Below are 17,563 nucleotides of genomic sequence, written 5' to 3' on the forward strand. Positions count from 1 at the left end.
CAGAGTTGCTGCGGTCTGACTCCTGACAGTGCTCCACACTTGTCCTGGCAGGTGTGCTATGGCACTGGACGGGAGGGGAAATATCTCAAAATGGAAAGGGATTATAAAATGTAGCTTGTGGGAAGCCCTGTGTGCACTTGTGTGTGGGTGGGTGTGGTGAAAGAGGGAGAATCCTGAGTCAAAAGTCTACCCCTTGGAGCTACACTGGATGTGTTTGTTGCCCTGATCCCTTGATACAGAGGGTAACATGACGTCAGTAAACATTCCTGACATTCTCTGAGCCAGACTGAAATCCAAAAGGCGAAAAGGCTCGTGCCCTCAATGGGGGATCCAGAGCAAGTGGTCCAAATATCTGGAATACCACGCATCTCAGTTAGGAGTCAGTTGTGGGAGGATGAGGTGAAAACAAGGAGAACCAAGAAGGACCCAGTTTTTAGAGAAAGCCTCCAACTTTTAAAATATCTTTTGAATTAAAAATGACAAGAAAAATCACATACTTACATCTATGAAAACCAACGGACAAAAGTGGAAAATGAAAAGTGCAGATTTCTACTTCTTAAAAATCATATTTGCCAGAGGAAATCACATTTAACAGGTTAAGATATAGCACATCAAATGTTGTTCTTATGTCTATGTAAATATATACAGCTTTTACCAAAGCAAAATATTATATGTAGTTCTATAATAGATACGTGGTAAAATAGATATTTGTATAGAGCAATACATATGGAATGAATATATATTTAGTTTTATGTTGATATCATAGATACCTTTCATTTTAGTATGTATATATACTTCATTCTTTTCAGTGATTTCTTGTTGATGTGGCTATACCAGGATGTGGTTTTTTTTCTTTTCTTTTCTTTTTTGAGACAGAGTCTCACTTTGTTGCCCAGGCTAGAGAGAGTGCCATGGTATCAGCCTAGCTCACAGCAACCTCAAACTCCTGGGCTCAGGCAATCCTGCTGCCTCAGCCTCCCAAGTAGCTGGGACTACAGGCATGCACCACCATGGCCAGCTAATTTTTATATATATGTATATATATTAGTTGGCCAATTAATTTCTTTCTATTTATAGTAGAGACGGTCTCACTCTTGCTCAGGCTGGTTTCGAACTCTTGACCTCGAGCAATCCGCCCGCCTTGGCCTCCCAGAGTGCTAGGATTACAGGCGTGAGCCATCGCGCCTGGCCTATACCGGTATGTTTTAAACTATCTATTTTTCAAGGAATTTACTTCTATTTGGTTGATTTCACAAAGACAGCTGCAAAGAACATCCATGTGCCTATACCTTGTGTCTTAAGATAGTGTTTCTTGAAATAAATTCCTAGAAATAAGATAAATTGAAGAGCATGTAAATTTTTTAACTTTCTAGAAACTGTGTCATTGCCCTTCAAGAACCCTAACTACCAAAATTTCACTTCTTGATACTAAAAAATGGATTGTTTTGCTTATCAGAAAGTTAATACAGTTTGCATTTCTCACAAGTAGGTAGAATTTCAACCTCTTGCATTTGATAGAAGGGACCCTGGGCTCAGTCCAAGCTTCTTATGCTTGAAAACATAATGGAGACTAGGGGTCAGCAAACTTTTTCTATAAACGGCCACATAGCGAATATTTTTGTCGTCTTTGACCTTACAGTCTCTGTTGTAACAAGGTGACTCCACCGTTGTAAAGGGAAAGCAGCCTTTGACAATATGCGAAAGAGTGGGTGTGGCTGTGTTTCAACAAAACTGCCTACAAAAACAGGCAGCATGTGCTAGATTTGCTCTGAGGACCGTGGTTTGCTAACCTCAAACTAGGTAATAAATAATTCGACGTTCACAACAGAAGTCTCACTGCATGTATTGGCTGACCATCTTTTCTTTCTCTAATGTTAGCCACCGATTTTGCAGAGCATGGATTCTAGGGAAATAATACCCAGATAAGGTGTATATTACTATATGCACCTTATTGAAAAGTGGTTAAATTCTTATTGCCTGATTCAGTGATTTTTGGCATTTAGTCTGCATGTAAATCACTTGGGGGTTTGGTAAAAATCTGGATTTCTAGATCCAAATGCAAGAAATTCTATTGTGAGCGCTTTAAACAACCATCCCAGGTGATTCTGGGATGTTTGAGCAACACTGCCTAGTGTTTATTAGCTGTGTGACCATGGACAACTTGGTTTAACTCTCTGAGCCAACATTTCCTCTTCTATCAAATGGGGGCATTAATAGTACTTAGCCCTCGGTGAAATTGTCAGAATTTAAAGGACAACGAATGATTTTTAAGAAAGCTTGACTTATGAGAAAAGCAAACTTACATTTCCCCTTTTCAGATTTTCCTGCTCTTCCCACTCTGCCACTTTGTCACAAAACAAAGCCAATAGAGTCACCAAAACTTTAAGACTGATTTCCTGAGAACAAGTTCATTATTTCACACAGCTGAACACAGAAATGGTAAATAATGCTCTAAAAATATTTGTTGGTCGATGGTTTTGGAACAACTTCCTCTACAAAAAGCTAAACCTGACCTACAGGCCGAGTTTGTGTCGAGCACTGTGTGATTGGAGGGGCTGAGGAAGGGGTGTAGAGAGGGCTGTGGGATCTCTCCCAGAAAGCAGTCAAGAACACATGGAAATACATCACAAAAATTAAATAGTTGAACTAGAGTAGAATTTATGTTAAGAAGAGTCCCAAAGTGTGGTTGCTTGGCAACCAGCCCATAGCAGAGGTAGGTTTGGGAGTTGAAGGAAGTCTCTGGGCCTCAGGTCCCTGCTACCTAATGTCTCCACGGAGGTAACTGGTTTCTTGTTGCTTCCAAGACACTCAGGGATTCAGCTCCAAGGTCAGGGATGCACTTGGCACCAGAACCCAGTGGGGTTGGCACAGACCTGCCAGACTCTTCATTTGGGCACTGCGAAAAGGGACAGAGTCATCAAAATTGAGGAGTCAGCAAAGGAATTCCTGGGCCCATGCCATCCCCCTGTTTCTGCCTTGGCAAGCTTAGAGCCTGTCCACGATCTCAGCACTACTTCCCCAACCTCCGGTCCCTAGATCTCTCCTCAGTGACTTGGGAGGTCCCCTCAGGCAGCCTCTGCCTAGGATCACTTCCTCCTCCCTTCGCTCCACCTGGGGCAGCTCCTCCCTTGCTCCCTGCAGGCCCCTGGCCAGGAAATACCTCTGTGGCCTTTCCCTGTGTCCTGCCTCTAGCTAGGACCTCAGAGGTCTGGGCTCCCCAGGGTGGCCCTCATCCATCAGCTGGTCCCACTGGCTCTGTCCCCTACACATCCAGCCTCTCTCCCAAACCTGGCACAGGCTGTTGGTCTCATCATAGTCATCCACCATTTAGCCAGGGGTCTGCTGGGGGGTCACAGAAAAAGCTGCAGATGCTTGAGGGCCTGGGCCACTCTCAGGGAAGGGGCAACGTGAGCCCAAGTCATTTTTCACGGACACAAGTGAGCAGCTCCTTCTGCCCAGGGCTGAAGTCAGAAGAAAGTAGACGGAGACAATACTGTTCAGGGGTGAGGATTTGGGATGAGAACTGGAAGAAAGGTGGGGAGTTTTTGTTTCATTCTTTCCCCTCTCTTTCTTTTTCTTAGGTTTGGCCTCTACGTCCCAGGGAATGTGCCTAACTGGACAATCTACCTTTGGTTCTCTCTCTGTTGGAAGAACTTAATATGGTCTAAGAAGAAATTTTTCCAGCTAGAGCTCATCTCTGTAAGTCATCTATGAGGTGGAGCTGAGATGATTTTATTACTCAGTGGACCATGGAGAAGCAATGGTAGCCGGATTCTGTCCCTTGTTGAAGACCTACTCAATTTCTTCATTCCCCAAATAGGACAAGATCCCACCCTGCCTTCTAGATAGAATTTGAGAGCTGTAGAGGAGAGAAGGCTAAAACTCTTTTGGAAAGAAAAGCTCCCTGAACAGGCGTTTTGAAAATCCCTTGGGGAGTTCTCTGTTTCACTTGGCTACCTCTGTCCGTAAGACTTTGGTGATGGGGTCTGACCTCAGTCTGAGCTTGGGGGAACCAACAGCAAGAAGCAGGAGGGACAGACTCATGGGAGAAGGCCCAGGAACATGGGGCCATCGTGAGCAAGGTCAGCGAGGGCCCAGGGGTGTGGGCAGAAGAGACAGGCCTTGGGTGCTCACTGTCGCCAGCTTCCTCCTGGGGTCCGTTCTGTGTCTCCTCCTCTGAACAGGTAAGCCCTGGGCCCCAGGGACATGGAAACGGGGGGGGGTGATGAGAGAGGAAGTTTTTAAGCATGATGGTGTCTTGTTGACTTGCATATTCAAGGGGGTCTTGGGTAACCACAGGGCTTATGGTATTTGCAAGAATAGTTTTAAGTGCTCACTTGAGGCTGTTTATAGGGAAGTGGTTTCTACAGCGAGAGGAGGTGAGATCTTGGTGTGACCCCAGGACCACACTTAACTGGTTCCTTCTCACTTAAACTCTGTAGTCATAGTTTCCCCTGGCAGAGCAGAAACTTCTGTGTCATTCCACCGCTGTTCTAACAGCATAGACGTGACCTATGCAATGATGCCAGGAATCCTGAGCAGCACGGCCCAACTTAAAATACACCCACGTGGGCAGAGCTGGTGAAGCCTGGGCTAAGGGCTGAGAGAGTCCAGCCAGACTTTCAGATGCCCGCTCATTCAATCCTCCAATGTGCACCAAGCAAGGGACATAAAGATGTGTTTGATATGGGTGAGGATATGCATAAGGAACCTTAAAATGTGCTTAGCCTTTGACCAAGAAAGTCCATGTCTAGGAATCTATTCCCTATGTAAATTAATTCAAAGATAGAAAAAAGGTCTATGCGTAAGGGCATTTGGTCCCCAGCCTATTTACAGCAGTTGAAAATTTAAGTGACCCATTATATGGAAATGGCTAATAAATTATGGTATCTTCACTTGATTGGTCATCAGGGAGTGCTCACAAAAAACGCAGTGACATGACAAATGCTTATGTTATAATAAGTTTAAAAAACGCAAGGCCAGGCATGGTGGCTCACACCTGTAATCCTAGGTGGGAGGCCAAGGCAGGAGGATCGCTCAAGGTCAAGAGTTCAAAACCAGCCTGAGCAAGAGCGTGACCCCCCGTCTCTGCTAAAAATAGAAAGAAATTAATTGGCCAACTAAAAATATATAGAAACAATTAGCTGGGCATGGTAGCATGTGCCTGTAGTCCCAGCTACTCGGGAGGCTGAGGCAGCAGGATTGCTTGAGCCCAGGAGTTTGAGGTTGCTGTGAGCTAGGCTGACGCCACAGCACTCTAGCCTGGGCAACACAGTGAGACTCTGTCTCAAAAAAATAAAAAACCCAGGATGCAAATGGGTTCATTTTAATCAGGACCCATCCAGTTCTGGGGTTGTTGTCAAAAAAACTTTTTGTGGGTTCTGTTTCCAGGAAAGAAAGGAAATACAAGTTGCAAGTATGAGGTATCCCCCTCTTGTCCACCCTTTTGTCTATCCAATATTAAAGGACTCTCCTTTTTTCCTAATATGGGCAAGTCCCTACTGATGACTGATTGTTCTAGCAGTCCTAGCATCCTCCACCTCCTCCAGCCCCTGGGCTTTGGCTTATATGAAAGAGGGTGGGCGGCTTGTGGCAAAGCCAGTTCCACCCTCTTAGCATGTCCTAGAGTGCTGTGTAGCCCCATTTTCTGGTGGTTACTTTGACATCATGAAGAGCTTAATGTCTTGTTAGCCTCAGATTTGAGCAATAGTCATTTACAAGGCAGCAGGAAATACAAAAGTTATCAGCTTTTCTTAAAAAATTAAGTAATTCAGGAAGGTGGAAAACTAACAGTTTCTAATCTAGACAGCAAACGACAAGAAACGTTCATCACGTGCAAACTACTAGTGCCTTTTATGCAACATGAAAACATTCAACAGGAAAAAGACAAACACATTATAGTGAAGACGTTTTTCCTGTCTAGCATCTATTCCACATCCTTCCTGATATCAGAAGCCCACATTTCCTTTGGAAAGCCACCCTTCCCCACAGTTCTCAGACCTTTAAGTTTATGTACAATTTATCCAACCCTCAGGTCCAAAGGTGGGCCTTGATTTAACTTGTGCAAATCAATGAAACTCATTCTTACAACCACAGCGATTGCTTAAGAATTGGGTTCCTGAGTCCGTCAAATCCAAAAGAACCTAGTGATTTCCGTCCTCTCCCCCATCCCCTAATTGGGGACACAGACTCACTCTTCTCTGCAGGAAATGAATAAGGATCCAGGTAACACTAGCAGGTGCCAGCAGCCACCCTGGGCCTCTCAGATGGAAAGAAGGTCAGAAAGAGAAGCAAACAGGGTCCAGGGGGGTACACACGGGGGCTGCATCCAGCCTTGCCTGGAGCCAGAGCCCCCGCGGCACACTGCAGTTTGGAGCCACCTGGTGCATTTATTTATTTATCAAGCCTGTTTGCGTTAGGTTTGCGTGTTTGTTTCCCTCCTCGAAACTGCCAGCATCCTGAGACGTGCAGACATCTGTGTCTGTCCCGAGGTGCAGGGTCTGTCACAGCCTTAGACTGACTTGCGGAATTGGCTGAACTGAAAAAGTGGAAGGTCGTTTGTTGAGGCCCTTGTTACAGAGGAGTGGTTTTTAAACTTGGGTGTGCATCAGAGTTATTCAGAGGCTCGGTACAGATTTCTGAGCCCCCCTGCCTAAAGGGGGGAGAGGAGCTTAGAAAGTTGCATTTCTAGCATGTTCCTAAGAGATGTTCACAATGTGGCGTGGGCCCTGACTGTTGGAGAGCCACCATTACAAGATGTTGTAGCTGCTGGTCAACTGTGGTCTGTCGTGTTTTGGTGTTCAGGCCTCGTGCCAAATACTAAGACTACAGCAATAAGGAATTTGATGGGAAAGATTCAGAATATTGGAGTTCAGTAGTTACTTCTTAGTAAGATCCTTTTGAGAAACAGTTTAGGCTACTTTGAAATGGGCTCACCTGAAATCAGAAAAGGAAAAAAATCGGCTTTGCTGAAAAAGGCCTTTCCAGCCTGCTGTTGGGAGAACTCAGTATCCTGGAGTCTCAAAGGGCCATAAATGCAGGATTTATTACTCTAAGATAAAGTTAGCATGAGCAGAGAAGGGGAGGTGAGAGACCTAACTGGAGATTAACGTGGGGTCCAACTATTGCCCTCATTTCCTCACCCTTTCACTCTATGAAATTTTATCTTCCTTACTTAAAATAGACAATTGGCTCTTTGTGAAGGTGCAGGGAGGATGTGTCTTTGGGCCAAAGGTCTAACATTCATCACCTCCACAGGTGGCCCTGCACCTCCACAGGGGCCAAGATGGAGGCAGGGGCCTCCCACAGGGTCTGGGAGGTAGGGGTGACTACTGCTCAAGGCCTATGTTAGGATGTATGCATTCCCAACCCCAGTAAAAATGCAAAATATCTGACTGGACAACCTCTCTGCCTCTGGTTACCTAGCCCAGGGAATAGATCAGCAGCAAACAGAAAGAAGCCTACAGGCATTAGAGGGGAGTTACCTTGCCAAAGAAACCATAAGACTGGCCCCAAACAGCCATCAATTGCTCAATACCTAAAGCAGCCCCAGGCTAATTGACACAGACAGGAAGACAGCAGCCCACAAAGCACATCTCAGATGTGTCCAGGGAGGACGTTCCCCCAGGGAGGAGAGCAAGCAACTGCCAGAGAGGCTGAGCAGGGTCTCAGTCAAGTCTCGGAGCCTGAAAGGCTTGAAGAACTGGTCAACGATGCAATCCCCATTCTCCCTGTTCTCTGACAGGGGTCTTTGTTCCGTTTACTCTGTTGGTTCACACTTGCAGTTAGGGAATGTTGGGTGTGGTTCAACTTCTTACTTAGCTTTGGGTTTCTGGACTTTGAGGAACAGGTCAGTGCCTTACAGGCAAATTTTGTATGTCATGAGATTTTTTTTCTGAAAGCCAATAAATTAGAAATGATGACACCTTCACTGCTGCTTTGGGGACAAAGGCTGCTCCTCCCCCTCTCCTGGTAGTGCCTTCATGCTTATCACGGTGTGGGTGGTGATGGTGTGGGCAATGGGACCTTGTAATGGAAGGGGACTGTAAAATGTTGCATGGGAGAAGGTGCGTGCGTGCGTGTGTGTGTGCGTGCGTGCGTGTGTGTGTGTGTGCGTGCGTGTGTGTGTGTGTGCGTGCGTGTGCGCGTGTGTGTGTGTGTGTGTGTCAAGAGGACTTATTTGTTGCTCTGCTCTGCAAGGCAGGCTGAGCTATGTCCTCTCTGTGTCAACTCAGAATCCCAACCAGAAAGTGGTTCCAACAGATGGAACCCACCAAAGGGAAAGGTAAGATGAGACCATAGAGGGAAGCAATGTAAGTTCACTGAAAAATAAATCAAATTTTTTAAAGTGCAGAAAATAAAAAGGGAAAAATGCCTATTCCTAAGAAAAATAAAATCCTATTCCCTCTAAGAAACTACTTTAGCTATTTGCTGTGTATCTTTCCAAACACCTGCCTATGTAAATATATAAAATAGCTACCTAAATACAAAAATAATATTCTATACAGATAGTTCTGTGGCATATATGTAGAGCATACATGCATGTACTAAAGGTAAATAAAGATACCTTTTGCATGTAACGTTATGGACACTTTCCATAGACATAGATGTGTGTTATCCTTTCTACAGAATATTCTATTGATGGATATCTCAATCTTCTACTAATTTAATCTCTGACTGATGACTGTTTCCATTTGTTTGCTTTTTTACTGAGCATGCTACAAAGAATATCCTTGTGTCTACATATTCCTATCCTTTGGCAGTGTTTCTATAAAATAGATTCCCAGAAATGGGATCAGGTCCAGTGGAATGTAGATCAAATGGCTCGTGCATTTTTATATTTGCTGGACAGTGGTGTTTAATTACACTTTAAAGACTTTGATCATCACAATTCTATAAAATTTTGAATACAAAAATTAGGTCATTTTAAATAATGGAATCATCATGGTTCATAAAAATTGATACGTTTGGTTTTCACACAAGTCTTTTTGAATTTCTTTCTCCTGCAAAAAGCACCCTAGTTCAGTGTACATTTCTTATAGCTTAAGCAATCCATCTATTAAATAACTGACCTTTCATAGTAAAACTATAATATAAACGGCTGAGCATGGTGGCTCATGCCTGTAATCCTAGCACTCTGGAAAGCCCAGGCGGGCAGATCGTTTGAGCTCCAGGAGTTCAAGACCAGCCTGAGCAAGAGCGAGACCCTATCTCTACTAAAAATAGAAAGAAATTAGCTGGACAACTAAAAATATATAGAAAAAATTAGCTGGGCATGGTGGCACATGTCTTTAGTCCCAGATACTTGGGAGGCTGAGGCAGGAGAATCACTTGAGCCAGGAGTTTGAGGTTGCTGTGAGCTAGGCTGATGCCATGGCACTCTAGCCCAGGTGACAGAGTGAGACTCCATCTCAAAAAAACGAAACAAAACAAACCACTTTAATACAAACAGAATCCTGCTCCACATCGACGCTGGCTGTCTTTTCCTTCTCTAACATTAGCCATTTATTTTGCAGAGCATGGATTTTAGAGAAATAATGTACAATATGCCTGTTACCATATATAGATACCACATTTGGAAAAGAATGGTGAATCCCACTGACTAATTCAGGGGTTCTCAGTCATTAACATGCTGTGTCACACCTGATGAGCATGGTAAAAATATCGATTCCCAGATCCAAACCTAGAGATTCTGATGTGAATGGCTTAAACAGTTGTTGCTTATGATTTGAGTATAAGTGGACCATGTTTGTGGAAATAATTTGGTTAGTAGTTAAGAGTATAGCCTATAGTTAAATAAAAGTCTAGTTTTGAAACTCAATTGTGCCATTTAACCTGCTGTTGATCTTGGCCAAGTTGCCTAACCTTTCTGAGCCCTGGGGTTCTTTTCTGTCCAATGGGGATACTGATAGTACCTACGCTGGACTATTGCATTGCAGGATTGAATGGTCAATGCCTAAAAAGCACTCAGCCTAGCATGCTCAAGAATGTTAGCAACTGGTATTAAGAAAGCTCGATTTATCATAAATATGCACTACAGAATACTGTGCTTAGTGGTATCCATCTGAGTAGTGAATTTTCCTAGAGCATGTACATTAGGATTTGACTTATAAAATATTCGTAGTTTTGATGTTCTGGAACTGTGCTGCAGTGTGGAGTAACTGTAGTAATCCCCACCCCATCTCCCCCAATTTCCCTCCATTTCACATCTTCCTGTTCTTTGCCTGTTTATCCTCCTAACCAGTGATTCTTATTTGCAGAAAAACAAAACCAAACTCAATGCTGGTCTATTTTTTAAAAGAGCATCTTTATTATTTCCCTGGGCTAATTAATCACAGTGCTGAACAAAAGCATCCAATACATATTTGTCAGTTTGGTGGCTTTGGTGCCGTGTCTGCCTAGGACAAACTGATGGCAGCAAACAGTTGGTGACTCAATTGTCACCAACCACAGTGTGCACAAAGGAGAGGACAGGTGGCAAAGAAGGTGTCCCGGGATCCCTTACAGCAAATAGTCACAAACAGTGTGATATAAAAAATAAATTATAAAAACTAAATAATATAAATAAATAAAAATTTAAGTTAAGAGTCCCAGAGTGTGGCTGTTTGGCAACAACCAGCCCATAGCTACCATGAGGTAGCTGTGGAAGTCACAGGGATGGTTCCGAGGCTCGGGCCCCTGCTCCCCACCGGGCCCACCGAGGTCGCTTGGACATTCATCTCCAGGTCCGTGACGTAGTCCTGCACCCAGGCCTCACTGGGGTCGGCACAGATCTGTCGGCCTCTCCTGGTTATGAAGCTGTGGAGAAGGGCAGAAGGATTAAACACTGAGCAACCCAGCAGGGGGATGCTGGGCTCCCTGTGACCCCTCCATCCCACTCTGTGTCCTGGGCAGCTCAGGACCTGCCCACTTCCTCAGGAGGCCTCTGCCTGTCTCAGTTTGAAGAGAGGGGCCCTCAGAGGATCCTGCTGCCGCCTCCTTCCTGTCTCTTCCCTTTGGGCTGCGGCAGCCCTCTCTGACTCTGTAACATTCTCCTCATCCCCCAAGTCAGGTCACACCTCCGAGACCTGGGTCCTGTACACTTGGCTTAAAAGGCTGGGACTCTCCAGGATGGCTCCTCTGGCCTGTTCCGGCCCCCAGCCTAGACCCTCCCTGGCACCCCAGAATTGGGCAGGAAGACTGCTACTTACATGACACCTGGCTTGGCGCACTGGCTGTTGGTCTCAAAATAGTCAACTATGAATTTGCGTTGAATCTGCCGGGGGGTGTAGGAGAAGCAACAGGCAGTCGGGGTGTCAGCACCAACTGTGGAGCAAGGGACAGAGTGAGCCTGAGTCACAGTTCAGAAAAATAAGGCAAGCCAGCTTCTGATCCCTGAGAGGGTGCGGAAAGGAAACCAGGTCACTGGAAGACAACTGGGCATTTTTGCCCAGAAATGTCCTTGTCTCTGTCTTATTTCTGTCTTGATTCTTCTTTCCTTTGACTCTTCATGGTGGGCTCTCCCTCCCTCCCTCTCTCTGATCCAGATATCCAGGCAGACTCTATCTAATCTCTCTTCAGGGAATTGTATGTTGTTCAAGAAGCCATAACCCAGCAAAAGAGTATCCCCGGACCCCTCCCATATGACATCCAAGGGACGGATCTCCTGGGAGACCTAGGGTGGGCAGGTGAAAGGTACCAAGAGGAAGCAACCAGACCTGGACTCTGCCTCTGCTAACTCGGTTGTTCAGAACCTTGTTGTTCTATCCATGCAAAGGCCTGGAAAGGATCTGAACCCCTGCCTTGACTCTCAGACCCTGGGGACTAGGAGGGCTAAGACCCCTTATAGAGATGAATAGAGATGAAATAAAAGTCTTGAAGAGAAAGACCAGGATGTTTTGTAGCCCTGTCAGAAGTTCTCTATTTTCTCTTGGGGGCTCTCAGGCCACAACAAAAGACCGATGTGGTCTCGTCCTGGCCAGAGAGTGGGCACACCCGTGACAACCGCCCAGACTCACATGGTGCAGAGAAGACCTGGTTGAAGAGGGCCATGGTGCAGAGGAGGACGGCAGCAGCAGCCATGGAGACCTTCATGATTCTGAGCAGATGATGGGATGTGGGCTCGAGCGTCAGCAAAGCCAAGAGTGGACTGGGCACTCGCTGCTGCCTGTGTCCTTCTGGAGTCTGAAGCCATCTCCCCTTCTCTTTATAGGCAGCTCTGGCGGATGGGGAAATGGAATCCGGGGGTGAGGAGGGAAATTCTTAAGCATAGTGGTGTGGTCGAGCTGAGTGTTGCACAACTCAGGGTCCCTGGTGACCACAGGGGGTCAGGATATCCAAGAATAGCATCTCTGAGCTATAAGTCTCAGCTCTCAACTCATGACTTCTTCTGGCTTCTTGTGGGGAAATGGTTTCTCCTGTGAGTGTGAGGAAAGGGGTGTGTGTCAACACAGTGCTATTCTTAGCTGGTCCCTTCTCCTAAGCACTGATCTATGCATGGACTCTCGAGCCCCATTCCTTCCCACAGAGCTAACACTCTGTGCTTCCTCAGCTGCTCTAATCTCATGGACAGGGTAGACGTGCTCATGCTGTGGAAGGTGGCACAAGCCACCACCCCCCCCACGCCCAGATGCAAGGGACTGAATTAAGGAATTCCTGGCTGGAGGAACAAAGTATGAGGTCATGTTTCAGTCATTTGTCTATTCATCAAACAGTCACGGAGTGACTAGGGCCCTGGGTGAAACACTAGTTGTGGGTCATGAAGATTCTTCATAGGTGGGTGTCAATATGTCAGGAGCCTAAAAATAATCACAGCCTCTAAAACCTAGAAAAAGCATTTCTAGGAAAGAGTTCTATGGAAACAATCCAAATATGGAGACATCTTCAAACATAAAGATATCTGACCCAGTATTATTTATAACTCTAATCAAACCTAAAATAAAATACCTAAGAATAAACTTAACCAAAGAAGCGAAAGATCTCCACAATGAAAACTATAAAACATTAATGAAATAAATTGAAGAGGGCACAAAAAAATAAGGAAAAATATTTCATGTTCATGGATTGGAAGAATCAATATCATTAAAATGTCCATCTTACCCAAAGCCATCTACAGATCCAAGGCAATCCCTATCAAAATATCAATAACATTCTTCACAAAAATTTTTAAAAAATCCTAAAATTTATATGGAATCACAAAATAGAATAGACAAAGCCATCCTGAGCAAAAAAGAACAAAGCTAGAGGAATCACGTTACCTGACTTCAAATTATACGACAAAGTTATAGTAACCAAAAGAAGGCTAGCATAAAAACAGACACACAGACCCGTGAAACAGAATACAGAACCCAGAAATAAATTCATGCATTTACAGTCAACTCATTTTTGACAAAGGTGCCAAGAATGCTCACTGGGGAAAGGACAGTTTCTTCAATAAATGGTTCTGGGGAAACTGGATATCCATATGCAGAAGAATGAAACTAGCCCCCTCTCACCATATACAAAAGTCAAATCAAAATAGATTAAAGACTGAAATATGAGGCTTGACACTGAAACTGCTAGAAGAAAACATTGGGGAAACACTCCAGGACATTGGTCTGGGCAAAGATTTCTTGAGTGACACCTCAAAAGCATAGGCAACCAAAGCAAAAGTGGACAAATGGAATCACACAAAGATAAAAAGCTCCTGCACAACAAAGGAAACAATCAACAAAGAGAAGACACAACTCACAGAATGGGAAAAATATTTGCAAAGTACCCCTTCTGACAAGGAATTAATAATTAGAATATGTAAGGAGCTCAAATGACTCAATAGCAAAACAATAATCTGATTTAAAAGTGGGCAAAAAATCTGAATAGACATTTCTCAAAAGAAGACACAAAAATTGCCAACAGGTGTATAGAAAACTGCTCAACATCTCTAATCATCAGAGAAATGCAATTCAAACTACAATAAGACATGATCTCACCCCAGTTAAATTGGTTATTGTCAAAAAGACAGGCAATAACGGATGCTGACAAGGATGTGACAAAAGGGGAACCCTCACACACTACTGATGGGACTGTAAATCAGTACAGCCACTATGGAGAACAGTACGGAGGTTCCTCAAAAAACTACGAATAAAACTACCGTATGATCCACAAATCCCACTGCTGGATATATATCCGAAAGAAATGAAATCAATATGTTGAAGAGATCTGCTCTCCTGTGTTTATTGCAGCATTATTCACAATAACCAAGATTTGGAATCAACCTAAGTCTCCATCAGTGAATGAATGGGTAAAGAAAATGTGGCATATATACAAAATGGAATATTTTTCAGCCATAAAAAAGAATTAAATCCTGTCATTTGCAACCACATGGATGGAACTGGAGGGCGTTATGTTAAGTGAGATAAGTCAGGCACAGAAAGACAAATATGACATGTTTTCACTCATATGTGGGGGCCAAAGAAAAAATTGAACTGAAGGAGTTAATAGAGTGATGGTTATTAGGGGCTCAAAAGGGTAGGGGGAGGGAGGGGATAAAAAGGGGCTGGTTAAAGGGTACAAAAATATAGTTAGAAGGAATAAGATCTAGTAGCACAACAGGGCAACTGTAGTTAACAATTTATTGTGTATTTTAAGATAACTAATAGAGTGGAATTTCAATGTTCCTAAACAAAGAAATGATAAATGCTTGAGCTGATGGATACCCCAATTGCCCTGATTTCATCATTACACACTCTATGCCTGTATCAAAATATCACATGTACCCTATAAATATGTACAACTGTTAGGTATCCATAATAATTGAAAGTAAAAATTTATTTTAAAAGAAGGCCAAGCACAGTGGCTCATGCCTATAATCTCAGTGCTTTGGGAAGCTGAGGTGGGAGGATTGCTTGAGGCCAGGACTTTAAGACCAGCCTGGGGAACAAAGAAAAACCTCATCCCTGTAAAAAACATAAGAAAAAATATATCAAATAAGCAAACCTGAATTTTTCTCTATCAGGAAATGATAAAGTAAATTATAGTATATCCACTGGATTATTTATTATTAAGCCCTTAAAATGAAGTGGCATAAATACACTCATAACATCAGTGGTCAAAAGGAAAGATAAAAAATAGTACAAATTATACAAGATGAAGAATTGAACACACACACATATATTTTTTTTCCCATACCAAACCTAGGCATGAAAAAAAAAAGCATTGGAAATAAATGCCCTAAAGAATTAATAGTGGTTATATTTGTGTGATATGTCTATGAGTGATTAATTTTCTTATTTTCTTCATTTTTCTGAATTTTTCTCATTTTATTTAGTGAGAGTTCATTACCTTCCTGGTCAGTTCACAAAATTATGAACAAATTTTGCTTTAAAACATTTACAACATCACAGGTTGAAAAGTAGGCTGTTGTCAGTTGGTTAATCTGAAAGCAATTTTTGATCAATATACTAAATTTTCTGTCCAATGACTTTTGCTAAAATGAAGTCTTGATTTCCCATTTCTCTCAATAATTTTAAGAATCCTATGCAATACTTACATAAATAATGTCATACTCCAGGCAGATTTTTTCTCCTTATTCTTTTCAATGTGTAATTTCAGTGGTGTGAAAATCTACCTCCTTGGCCAGATCTATATGTTTTTTCTTTTCTGTGCTTTATGTTTTTTTTATATCATAATTAATAAGCATACCTCACATTTTATAATAAGAACAGCTTTAGTGGGGTTTTTTTGTTGTTGTTTTTTTGTTTTTTGAGACAGAGTCTCACTTTGTTGCCCAGGCTAGAGTGAGTGCCGTGGCGTCAGCCTAGCTCACAGCAACCTCAAACTCCTGGGCTCAAGCAATCCTGCTGCCTCAGCCTCCCGAGTAGCTGGGACTACAGGCATGTGCCACCATGCCCGGCTAATTTTTTCTATATATATTAGTTGGCCAATTAATTTCTTTCTATTTATAGTAGAGACGGGGTCTCGCTCTTGCTCAGGCTGGTTTTGAACTCCTGACCTCGAGCAATCCACCCGCCTCAGCCTCCCAGAGTGCTAGGATTACAGGCGTGAGCCACTGCGCCCGGCCGCTTTAGTGGTTTTTAATGGCCTTTGTCCTCTAGATGAAGCCAGGTTAGTAGGGGCAGGTAGAGTATGTGCACAGCTAATCACAGCACTTAGCAGAAAGTGCTAGGACTCTTAGGAGAGAAGGAAAGGAAAGCTCAGAACACCACCAGGGGAAGAAATGACCTCCTATGGCAGGATCGGGGAAGGCTCCATGGAAGGGCTGGAACTCTGGTTGGGTCTGGAAAATCACACAGGATTTGAACATACAAAAGGGCTGGGAGATGGAGGTCCAACTGACACAGAGTCCCAGGTGTGACACTCTGGGCTCAGAGGGAGCCAGAGCAGGTCAGTGGAGCTGCAGAGCGATGCGGGCAGTATGGATGATGAAGCTAAATTGGGGCCAAACCAGGAAGGGCCTTGAATTCCCCCAAATAGGGTTAGAGTTGACTTGTTGGGTACTGGAGGACATCAGAAAGAAGCAAAGAAAGACCGAATCTTTGGAATTCTGTCCTTCCTAGGTGTCTGCAGGATTATTTCTTTTACGACACCCAAGCCCTGTTTCCAACCCATCCCTACGATTGCTAATGCTGGTTGTGCAGGAGAAGCAGCGAAGGCAAGGTCAAGGGCAATGGTAGGTTTCACTGGGGCTTTGGCATCCACGTATCATCATATTGCTACCGATTCCAAATGAAGGAGTCTCTGTCACTTGTTTCATCAGAAACTCCACATTGCAGACAATCCCTCTGTCTCACCCCTTCCTCTCTGCCTCCCAGCCCTCGATTGTTACCCCAAATTGCATTCCCTCACTCATGTTTTGGGGAACCCCCTTCCCATTCGTGATTCAGTTTCCGACAGCTGGGTTCTTCTGAGAGTTGGGGAGGGTAAGAAGAGGAAATGGAAACTGCTGAGTCAGTCGCTTTGTTGATAGTGGGCATTACCTAGCCCCACAGTGACAGCACTTCCCATAGTGGGTCATAATTAGTTATCTATGCAGTTTTCTCTTCAAAAATTTAGACCGTGTCCTGTTGATGCCTTTATTGTTTTCCTCCAGAACTTTATAGTTTAATAAAGACAATTTGGGGAGTTGGAAGTGAATTTTTATTTCACGCAAATACTAGATTAACAACTGTGCAAATTTTAGTTAATGATAAGTAGTAGTTATTTGAGTGATCACTGTTTGGGTGGAAAGCCTAGAAGGTGCTCACAGCGGATGGAGAAAGGTTTCTCACGCAGAGATTAAGTCATACAAATAGAAAAATGTTTATTTTATCCTTTTAGATAAAAAGAATGAGAAAGTGAGAGAAGGAAGAAAGGGAAAGCAAGGAGACAGAGTGGCATCCCACAGAAAGAGAGGGGGTGCCAGTCCTAGGCCAAGTGGCCTGATTTTATGGGGACAAAAAGAAAGAAAAAAAAATAGTGATTGTCAGCTGAAATGGAAGCGGAGAAGTCAGGTTGTCCATCTTTCTCATTTTCTCTGCTCCTAGAGACTTGGTTATCTCTGAAATGTAGTCAGGCTTATTGCAAGGGATGCTATTTTGCCCCTGAGATA

At 43.7% G+C, this 17,563-nt stretch overlaps 2 protein-coding genes across 3 annotated transcripts in view; one reads left to right on the plus strand and one right to left on the minus strand.

Annotated features, from left to right (window-relative positions):
- LOC105881899 (C-C motif chemokine 3-like) overlaps window positions 1-17,563 on the plus strand; it is a 41,697-nt gene that overhangs the window by 11,449 nt on the left and 12,685 nt on the right. Inside the window, exons 4-6 of one of the 2 annotated variants that reach the window (XR_012913054.1) lie at window positions 1,078-1,198; window positions 2,319-2,439; window positions 3,582-4,184. The gene's annotated coding sequence lies outside the window, so the exon portion shown is untranslated. The remainder of the gene's footprint in view (window positions 1-1,077; window positions 1,199-2,318; window positions 2,440-3,581; window positions 4,185-17,563) is intronic. The other variant, XR_012913055.1, reaches the window with a different exon arrangement.
- LOC105881608 (C-C motif chemokine 3-like) lies at window positions 10,288-12,194 on the minus strand. Its single transcript, XM_012783329.2, has 3 exons — window positions 11,997-12,194; window positions 11,190-11,304; window positions 10,288-10,797 (listed from the first exon to the last, which is right to left on the minus strand). The coding sequence occupies exons 1-3, from the start codon at window positions 12,070-12,072 to the stop codon at window positions 10,626-10,628; spliced, it is 363 nt and encodes a 120-aa protein (XP_012638783.2). The 5' UTR covers window positions 12,073-12,194; the 3' UTR covers window positions 10,288-10,625.

Source organism: Microcebus murinus, chromosome 18 (genome assembly GCF_040939455.1).
Source record: "Microcebus murinus isolate Inina chromosome 18, M.murinus_Inina_mat1.0, whole genome shotgun sequence".
Taxonomy (NCBI): domain Eukaryota; kingdom Metazoa; phylum Chordata; class Mammalia; order Primates; family Cheirogaleidae; genus Microcebus; species Microcebus murinus.